Source organism: Sorghum bicolor, chromosome 3 (assembly GCF_000003195.3).
Source record: "Sorghum bicolor cultivar BTx623 chromosome 3, Sorghum_bicolor_NCBIv3, whole genome shotgun sequence".
Lineage (NCBI taxonomy): Eukaryota > Viridiplantae > Streptophyta > Magnoliopsida > Poales > Poaceae > Sorghum > Sorghum bicolor.
Genome location: NC_012872.2, coordinates 58924525 through 58935832, shown reverse-complemented (window position 1 = coordinate 58935832; position 11308 = coordinate 58924525). Strand labels below are relative to the sequence as shown.

At 41.5% G+C, this 11308-nt stretch overlaps 1 protein-coding gene across 1 annotated transcript; it reads right to left on the bottom strand.

Moving 5' to 3' along the window:
• On the bottom strand, positions 126-10792 carry LOC8080826. Its single transcript, XM_021455523.1, has 6 exons — positions 9192-10792; positions 8703-8843; positions 6227-7961; positions 4690-4907; positions 2068-2963; positions 126-1928 (listed from the first exon to the last, which is right to left on the bottom strand). Exons 1-6 carry the CDS (start codon positions 10644-10646, stop codon positions 758-760), a joined length of 5616 nt encoding a protein of 1871 aa, XP_021311198.1. The 5' UTR covers positions 10647-10792; the 3' UTR covers positions 126-757.

Sequence of the window (11308 nt, the reverse complement as noted above, 5' to 3'; positions counted from 1 at the left end):
GAATTATTCAATAATATGCTAAACCTTTAAACATCTAAGTAAACTTTACAACTTACATCTAATAAAGTTCACTGCCTTATTTGTATAACTTTCCAAAAAAGATAAATCTTGAGGTAAAACAGCAATTAGATATTAATTTCCATTGCCAATCGCCTCTACTAAAAACTTGTTCACAGTTCACACTCCTAGAAGCAATTACAAAAAAATATTATTTCAACCTCATCTAAACAGTGTGTTCATAACCTACAAAGATTTATCATGCTGAATGCTAGTTGCCCATTAGAAAGCATACCGCTGACCAGAATGGAGGTACAGAACAAAATGTGAGTATGATTCAATCATGTTTCAACTTGATGACTTAATTGAGCCATAATACATATTACAATGAGAACTGAAGTGGCGTCAGTCATCAGCTAACCATGAAATTTCCAGCAGTAACAACAGTCCACGCTACATGAGTAACTTCATTGGAAAAGATGAACTCTAATATCGTAGTTTCTCTTTAAATATCCAGGCGACGAAGCAACTACAACAGCCAGCATTCCACTACTGATCATAGCAGGTAGAGGCAATTTATGTGCAACAAGAGCTAGCTCAAAAGTTGCATCAAGGGTGAGAAATTCCAATCAACCAAAGACATCCTGATGAACTTGTGTTACGTGCACAGCCAACTTAGGTCCTTAGGGTTGGCACCTAGAGCATTAGAGTACTAAATGTACTTTGGCAACTGCATCAAACAATATCATGAACTGAGGATCTAGCTGAGCATAGAAACTGTTCCTAATATTGAGCAAACACAGAATCTCCTGAAGCTGCAATGAAGTTTTGTTTCTGCAGTGAGATCCAATGGCATCCATACACCATCTTTAAAGAAAAAACTTAAACTCTGTCCTGATAGAGGATGACAATCAGTATTTGAAGTTTCAGCATCTCCATTGCTTTCCAAGTGGCATACACACTCTCTTGGAAGATGGATATCACTGTCACAAGCACAATGCTCTGAGTGGGTTTCTTTATTGTGCATTCTAACAAAATTTTCTGCGCAGCTGGCCTCATCATGTGAGCTGTAAAATTTTCTAACAGACCCTAATAGATTCAAGCACCATGATGACAGAATGTCATGCATATCATCAGCTGTTAAGCAATGCAGATTAGGCCTTAGAGTATTTGAGAGAATATCATGAACCATCTTATAAACAGATTGGAAGCATGCAGAACAACATTTGTAGAGACATGAAGATTTTCGAACTGGAAGATTTTTCATGTCGTCTTGCAGTTTACCATCAATCAAATGACTTGATTCAACATCATTCACAAGACCATTCTTCTTCAACTCATTATCATCAATATGAGCTTCAGAAGAAACATAGTTCCTTGGTAATCCTGTATTGTCAATATTTGCAGAGGATCCAACGGAATCTCCTGCCCTTTGCAGATCATTCAAACCTTCCATAGATCCTGTGTGGTTTTCAGATATTTGAATATCTGGTCTGCGGTTATCTTCATCATAGGTTAACCTGAACACTTTCCCATCGTTGTTTGCTCCAATGGGTTCCCCATTTGTTAATGTGTCTGCATGTGTATTGCCCCTGTGCACCTCAGGTAAAGCTGAATGGACACGATCGTGTTCCACTGCATCATTGCTGTTGCTGGAAACAGATTTCACATGATTATCATCAAGGTCACAGTCCATCGTATGGATTCCAAGTTGGTCTGCAGTATGTTCAACTGAATTGTCTTGCATCTCAGTAGGACCAGGAACCACTTCATGGTCCTCAGTATGTTGGGCTGGAATGTCTTGAACCTCTGCAGGGATGCCAGCAGGAGCAACTTGTGCATTGGTTTCTGCAGCATATTTGGTCCTTCGACACTCTTTGGCACTTGAACTCTTCATGCGGGATGTTCCTGTCCTGGTATCAACATGTGTTCTGTAGATTGGAATAAATAAAAAAATGTCAGCCAGTCATCTACATCAGCACCATGAAGGCACTAATATTTTTTGCTGATTGTAAGCAGTAAGAAAGGAGTGACATCAACAGAAATAAAAAACATAAAGATCTGGCTTACCTTTGGAAGGCGTATGCCCAACTGTTCACAATATCATCCAGATAAGCTACTTGAGATAGGATTTGAAAATACTGAAATCGATTTCTCTTTTCCAAAATTTTAGTTTGAATCTGTCCAACTAACAATTCTAATACCTTTCTCACCTCAGCACAAACTTCAATAACAGACCCATAGACACCTCTATAAGCCAATAAGCCAACAGCAACCAACCCTCTCACACAGACAGTCTTTTCCTTTCCCTTTACAGCATTGTCCCGCAAGGTACTGCTATGCAATAAACAGGAATTAAATGGCCAGCCTTTCCATGGCCCATTTATATCAGTGCAGGGGCCTTCCTGTAGCTTCGATGTAACCCAACAAAGTTTTGAGAACTGAGGATGCTGCAATATCTGAATTCCAAAAGCAATAATAGCAAATGCCTCACTGCCTTTTACAATTCTACTAGAAGGATTTCTTTGAACTGTGTCTTCAAAGACATTCTGAGCATTTTCTACTTTATCTTCCACATTGGATGGTGGAGGCTCTTGCTGAGCTCTGCCTGCAGCCTGCTGAGTTGGATTCTCCTTAGAAGCAACTCCATCCAAAGGTCGCTCATTCTCACTGGAAAATTCACCTTCTGCGCTAATATTCATGGAAGCAAACACTTCTTTTTGTTCATGATTATCATCCTTATGAGATTCATCATGCAAAAATTGAACATAATGTTGAATCAAGTCATGTGATAATTGCAAAGCACATGAATCAACCATCTCATCCCAATCACAGCGGTTGTCAATATTCACGGAAAATCTTGGTATTGTGTGTTCCGAAGAAACAAAGCACTGATCCACAACATGTGTGCTGAAGAAACCTCTTACTCCACTAGGAAGATCTTGAAACCTCATGTCACTAGTGGACTATAAAACAAAATGTTAGCTTGTCATCCGATGTTATCAAACTTTTTTTGAAAAGTAGGTATCATCCATGCTTTCGTAGAGCTGAGAAAACATAATTTGTTCGAAAGGAAATATGCACTATATGGGCCTGTTCAGCAGAGCTCTGAGAGCAGCTCTGAGGCTGCCAGACGATAGTTTACATAGAAGTGATTCTAGACTGATTCTGAAATGAACTAAGGGGCTGGGAGCCCAAGAAAATTAGGTTCTCCTGATTCACTTCATGCATACAATCACTTCCACCTTAGAGTTTATCCTAGAGAATCACTAACCATCTATCTCATAAAATTACTTCCCGCATAGAATCAGAAGCCCTAAGTATTCACGGGGAACGAGTCATGACCACACAGTCATCAGCATTACAATAGGTACCAGAATTTGCCCAAAACAAGATGATGAAACCTTGGCAAGATAATTATCATATACCTTAAATAAAAAGAGCAAATTACAAATACTCCCTCCATCCTGAAAAGAATGCAATCCTAGCATAGCACCTAGTAAAACTATTTTGAGTTTAACCAAGTTTATATAAAAAGAAGTATAAATATTTATGATACCAAATAAGTGTCATTAGATTCGTCATGTAATATATTTTCATAATATAACTATTTGGTGTCATAAATATTGATACTCTTTTCTATAAACGTGGTCAAATTTTTGATACTTTGACCAAGAAAAGAACTAGAAACGGATCTTCATAGGAATGGAGGTCGTAGGTGATTATATTGTAAAAAATAAAATTGCAGTGGCAATATTCAGTCAATGCTAATCACAATCAACTGAGAAAATTGCAATAGGACACCAAGCAACGTGCTTCGTAATTATAGGACTCCAAACATCGACTTCGTTAAAATGGCCCTTGAAACATTGAATTATTGTTTTCCATGACATTTGGTGTTTTTCATCGATTTGTTAATCCAAATACATGTATTTTGTCCCCAAGAGGACTGTTTTACCCTTCTGCTCTTTTCACATAAGAGATCGCTCACCTCCTCTTAGGGACAAAATACATGTATTTTGATTAACAAAGTGATTAAATACACCAAATGTCATGGAAAACAAGAAGCCAACGTTTCAAGGGTCATTTTAACAAAGTGGATGTTTATAATCCTATAATTGTGAAGCGCTTGTTTGGTGTCCTATAATTACAATTTTCTCCAACTGTCATGATCCTTAGATCATTGGGGGTTTGGGGGATAGAGATAACCATTGCCAGGAGGAAGGCCGGGCAAATTCGGCGTGGAGGGACACTAGAGCATTTGGGGGGATTGGATTCGGGGCGAGGTTTTTCCCCTCTGCGCCCTATGTTGAAGAGGAAGGAGACTGGGAGTAGAATTGTCTGATTATTGCTTGATTCATCCAAGGCTCATTACAGGATATAAATAGGCCACTAACCGCCTAGAGATAATAATTCTCCTAATTCCTAGCCCTGATTTGTAGCCTAGCCACTAATCCTTGCTGATCCTTGCTGATCCTTTGCTGACCAAATCTGGTCGTGGTAACTACGCCCCCTCTAGTCACCATGCAACCCCCGGCTGCCCCACATGACAATAATCTAAAGTTAAGTATTTTTACCATCAGCTCACCATGAATTGTTCTTTTTTGACATTTTACAGTGGAAAAGGACAGTAAATTACACAAAAAACAGTGAAGAAGCATGTGGTGTGAAGTGTGTATCAGGGGGGCTTACCAGAACACTTATTGATACAGAAGCTAACAATGAATCCATCTGCTCAATCAATGCATTCCAAACTTCTGAACATTTTTTGTGATCAGTGGTGGATGATGCTAAATTGCTTGCCCCCATATTGAACATATTATCTTCTATTTGATTATGGGCCTGATCAACTGCCCACAGATCAATTCTAGGCATGTAGATGATGCATCTTCCAAGGTTTAGGGATTTCACTGATCAAGAGAGAGGGGGGAAACAAAAGACGATATCAATAAACACTCATAAGAAATTAAGAATTTTAGCATAACAGTAATATAGAGCCAATAAATTACTTCAAATCAATTAAAAAAGAATGGAAGACAACATCAATTAATTTCATAAAAGGATGTGCAGTTCAATGTGTTGGCATAAATTTAAATCAGCATGTCACAATTATATCAATTGCACTTGCTCGTAAACTGACAGTGTGGCTGAAATAGGACAATGGTTAATCTAAACTAAGTCTGTAAATTTACATCAAGCCAGATGTAGGTTGGTCTTTCATTCATACCATAAAGAATCATAATTTATGTGCTGCTTTAATTTCCATAGCATGTGTGTGTCATAGATATTTTGCATACATAGGAAAGGAACAAGACTAAAATCACTTTCCTTGTTTGCAAAAATAAAAAGGCTTCGGGTCAATTTGTTGCTGTGTTGTATGATTTCAAACTAATGTGTAATGTATCACCACTATATCAGAAACCCTAGCTTTGATACCATGCTAGAGATAATGAATTTCCATTAATGGGCTAACCCTAGAAGGGTAGACATATAACCAGCCATACATGGGCCTCATGGGCCTAATACACACACATACTCCAACATCAACAACCATACAATGTTGTTGTTTCTCATGCAGTGTGGTCAACATATGCATTTCTTCAACTCCAACTACAATAAACCTGTCAGTGTTGGGAACACATATATGGCGGCATAACAGAACCACTGTAGGGCTAGGGTGCAGGAGCCACATGAGCCTAGATATAGCAATATATGTCATAATTCAACTAAACCAATAAAAACATCATAACTTATAAATGTAAAGTTTCGTTAAAATTGATAAATGAGATACACAGTAGTTTCCCAAAAACATGGGAAAAAGTAATGAATGCAAGTAATTTCCAGTCTGCAAGAGACTCTTGAAGAAAAAGAGGAAACTCGACTAACTAAAATAAATAAATAAAAATAGTATACATGCATTTCATCTAATTGTAGGTCCTTAGATAATCAGCTTTTACAACAACAAAATGTATCTCCACCTCCATCTAAACTAAAGCTTGAATCGAGTTATACTTGGTTCCTGTATGAAGATTCTTTTCATAGACATTCACTTTCACATTCGTAGTCATCGCCTCATCATATATATTCACATGCATAGACAGCATAAAGTAAATAAACAAAAAAGTTAAGGTGAAAAATAGTCACCAGCTTAAAATGAAAAAAAAAAAACAAAAATGTTTTGTAGTGCATTTCCAAAGTAAAAGAAACAAAGGGAAACATGGTAACTTACAAAGAATTTGTGTCAGCCCGCTAAGGATATCACCATTTCCCTCCTGCACCATAGTTGCAAGGTCAAGCTTGTGTATTACAATCTGGCCGAGAAAACCATGAAGAACACAACGAATTAAGTGCTGTTGGCCTGATCTCGGTGCTCCAGCAACTAAAACTCGAAAGCCTGATAACTTATGTGGTAGCCCTCCTTTCATATGCAAACCAGTGGGATCTAATCTGCTGCCACAAAAATTCTCATGTGTTTCAACATCACTCGACAACATTGAACCATGATTTCTTAGTTGTGCAGCTACAAGACCACAGCTTGACAAGATTGTTCCAATTCTATCTGCTATCTCTTTTTGCTTCATCAAAGAATTAAGATAAGTTGGCCATAAAGTGCGGGATACAGTATTCTTTTCCATGGATGAGAACACCACTTCCTTTATAGAGCCAGATGCCTTAAGAAGGGATGAAGGTAACCATACACGCTCATCCAAATACATAGAAATAAGAAGGTGTGCCAATGGTTTAAGAAGGCTTGGTACAAAACAGGAATCTAGAGGTGAGGAAACTAGATCGTTTGCAGCAATCCCTGCTTCCCTTTGTGAACAAGGTGGGGGAGCAGCTGCAAGAGCAGCTAGCCAATCTCTTTCCTCAACAAGAACTGTTGGTAGAGGAACTCGCCCATGAGGAACTCCTTTTTCGGCAGATTGTAAAATTTGATGTAATGGGCAGGTTCTTTTTAAAGCATTTATAGCTGCTTGTGTGCAAATTGCCTGCAAATCAGCACCAGCATATCCAATAGTTTGGCTAGCAACAAATGACAGGAATGCACCTGAAATAGGACTTGGCCAATTTTTTGTATGCAGTGACAGAATAGCAGATCTATCCTCAAAGGTTGGTAGTGGAAAGTATATCTCACGATCAAACCTTCCTGGTCTCCTAAGGGCAGGATCAATAGCATCAGGGCGATTCGTAGCCCCAATCACTATGACTGAGCCTCGTGATTTCAAACCATCAAGCAATGAGAGCAAAGTTGCCACAACTGAATTGTGTGTTTGGTCTTGTTGTCTGGATCTACAAGGTGCTAAACCATCTATCTCATCAAAAAATATGATAGAAGGCTGACATCGCTCAGCTACCTGAAAAAGAAGTCTTAACTGTCTCTCGGCATCACCAACATACTTACCCAAACAATCAGCACCTTTTCGAGCAAAATAAGCAATCCTTCTGTTGCCTTGAGAACATGCCCCTATGAGTGCCCTTACAACAAGTGTTTTACCGGTACCAGGGTGACCATGAAGCAGAACACCTCTCGGAGGAGTAAGACCTAAAGAACTAAAGAACTCAGGGTAGAGAAGAGGTAGCATCACCACCTCCTTCATGCTCTGAATAACATCACTTAGCCCAGCAACAGATTCCCAACCACGATATGACTTTTCGTTTTCAGAGCCTCCTCCTATATAAACAGGTGCAATTCGCAAAAGATCTCTGTTTAGCCTCTTGCCCTCACGTTTCAAGAACTCTTCATCTTCCCCACAGTTCTCTAACCATTTCTCCTCAGCCTCTCTGTCTTTTCTCCATGCATCGTGTGACACTTTTCTGATATCTGCCTTCATCTTTTTTATCTTCATTTTCCTGAGTAGTTCAACATACTTATCTCCTTGGGGTTGGAAAAGATGGCGATGATCATTGCAGGCTATAAGAAACTTCCGATGATCAAATATGCAGGCTTCTGTTCGACTACAAGGCTACACATGGAAAAATGCTAAATATTAGGGCAATAATAGCACGCTAAACAGCTAAAGTACTCCCTCCATTCAACAATACAAGGCACATTTTTTTTACTCAGTCTTCAATGATAGACCTTTTGCCCACTGTTTCACTTTTTTCTCTCAAATACATAGGAGAGCTGCATACCATTTCATTGTAGAAGAAAAATACAAACTAGTTCAAACATATATTCCTTACAAGAGGCACACAACACATAGATCAAACAAACAACAAAGAGACACTACTGGATTAACCCACGAACAGTAGCTTCGAGCTCCAGCTGAACACCACAGTGCAGCCTCATCTGCTACCGACCTTACAAAAAATTAACACTGCTTGATTGTCCATTGAACACACAGTATGGTTTTCTTAAAAATGGTATCACTTATAGCCACAAACCCAATATAGTCTGAAAGCGTTTTTGAAATATGAATCAAGTTGTATAATTACACAAAAGCATATTAATACATGTTACTCCCTCTGTTCCAAATTATAAGTCCATTTGACTTTTTTGGTATGTAGACTTGGCTATGTATCTAGACATATGTTATATCTAGATACATGGAAAACTGATGTACCAAAAAAGTCAAAGCAACTTATAATTTGGAACAAAGGGAGTATTAATTATTGTTTGAAATTCACAACCTTTGACTTTTCCAAAACAAATATGCCTTGTATTTTTTTAAGAGAGGGGGTATGTTTAAGAACCATTCAATTACCAAATGGTAGGTTTTCGGGCAACGATCAACACGACAACCGATAGTTGCTCCAGGTCTGCCACATCGACTGCACTTGAGAAGCCTTCCACGGCAAAGTGCAGCTCTTACATTTCTTAGACAGCCCAAACCAGCAAAGTAAACCTGTAATTTGGAGATAAGAATGGATTCTCAAACAACAGTACCCTGCATCGGTATCACTAGCATGCAGTACAGTGAAGGATTAAAATTATTCCATTTGCAAATTGCAACACATTCTGTTTGAATTCAGCAGCAGTAATACAGAGCAAGCAACGTTGATCCATAAGACAATAACAAAACAGTGCAGCTTACTTTTTGAGAAATTTAAACAATTACAACTGAGAGTGTTGACAACAGCATTGCTGCCTGTGTACAACAGTACCAAACTACAACAATAAGATGTATCAAAGCAACTTGCAGAAATGTCAAAATGAAACATAAGAGTTTTGAGTATATACTGCAGGTACAGACCTCGGGGCTCCAAACAGCACAGTTCTGATGAACCCAGACACGTGCAATGCCAAAGCGGTCATGAATTGGACCCAACAACCTTCCCAACCATCCAGGATCGTCACCAAATCCATCCCACATATCATAGTTGGGCTCCTCTGAAGGTAAAGCCCCCTCATAGGCTTCATTTTCACTGTCAACAGAATCATGCAATGCAATCTTAGGTGGTCTCCCATCAGTCCCTCCACCACAGAGCCCACACCTCCTCCCTTCTTTAACCACCTTAACTCCCTGGTTTTCAGCTAAAACCGAGGAATTCCGCATCCTCTCTTTTGGACCATCTTCAGACAATACCGCATCTGGGAAATGAACTGACTGTCCATCCTGTTTGGCTTCTTCCACTTGCTCACCAGGACTAGATGGGTGCAGTTCCGTTTGCTGCTCAGCTGGAAGGTTGCTCTCTTCTGGGGTCTGTTCACTGTTCATGCCAAGCTGATCAATTCTGCCTGAATTGCTGGCCCTAACCTCATCATTGATCTTGCCACAAGGTAGTTCATCACTACTGTTTCCTCTCGGTACAGGCAATTCCAACCCTCCTGTTTCCTCCTGCTGCAAACCTTCCTCCACCACCATTTCCTCTCCCGTGCCTTCTTCTAGATCATTTCTACTGCCTACTGTTGGCCCTTCCCCATCTTGTTCTTGCTCTGCCGCCACCTCTTCCTCCCCAACATTCTCTCCTTCTCCTCCCTCTTCCTTTTCTATTGCATTGTCACCCTCCACGCCATCATGTTCGTCTAAGTTCAAATCGATTGTTAAATTGATCTCTCTATCTGTTAGTTCCCTCCCTTGCATCTGCAAACATCCACTTTCCTTGCTCACCTCATCGTTCTCAGCCCTCTCGCGAACGTCCACCACCACCATCCTGGCCTCTTCCTCCTCCTCCTCCGACTCCTCCGACTCCTCCGCCTCCTCCGCCTCTTCTTCCTCCTCCTCTTCCCCTTGCCCCTCTCCCTCCTCCCCGTACTCTTCATCTTCGAGCCACATCCTTGCCCGCCCCTCCAGTTTGGCTTTCCCCTTAACCCTATCCCTCAGACGCGAACGCCACACCACACTCCCGTCATTGTCCTCCTCCTCTACCTCCATCCCTCGGGCACCCACCTCGTGCCGCGCCCTGCCCCAGCTCCCCTTCCGCGAGCTCCCGCTCGAGCCCACCCGGCCGCCGCCGCGGCGAGACCTCGTGCGGCGTGGGGAAGGGAGCGGCGATGTGTCGAGGACGACCGGCGCCCGGCGCACCCGCTTGCTGCGGCGGATGGACTCCTCGTCGGAGTCGGGGTCGGAGTCGGAGTCGCCGCCGCCGGCCAGGGGCGCCGGGGGAGGTGGCGGCGGCGCGACGTCGCGGATCGCGTCCAGACGCTTCTGCTTCTTCCGGCCGCGGGAGGAGGCGCCGCGGCGCCGCTTGGGCTTGGACGGAGGCATCTCGCGGCTCGCGCCGCGACGACGACGGCGACGAGTCGACGGGGGTTTAGGGTCTGGCTCGGCCTTCGGGCTCGACGCACGTTTGAAAGGGTGCTGCCGCCTGCCGGAGAAGAGGGTTTGGGTTGGTGCGGGGTGGGGGTGGTACAGTGGTGGGGACGGGGGAGGGCCGCCGGGGAGCAAATGACATTGACGAGATCCTGTAACCGGCAGGTGGGTCCCACAGTTTCTGGGCCCGCGACTTCAGTGCAGAAGGGACAATTTCAAATTTTCTGGATGTTTTTGTTTGGTTATCTTAGGCTTTGTTTAGTTTTCAAAAAATTTTACAAAATTTTTCAAGTTCCCTGTCACATCGAATCTTTAGACGCATGCATGGAGTATTAAATATAGACGAAAATAAAAACTAATTGCATAGTTTGGTCGAAATTGATGAGATAAATCTTTTGAGCCTAGTTAGTACATAATTGGACAATATTTGTCACAAACAAACGAAAGTGCTACAGTACCTATTTTGCAAAATTTTTTGGAACAAGGCCACGGTTCTTGCGAGCAAATATAAGCCAGCTTCCCGCGTAATATTCTTCGCTGTGCACCTGCACGGCTGAACGAGACAAAAAAAAAAGTGGTAAACTGGTAACCTAGCTTAGGCCCTGTTTAGTTCTGAA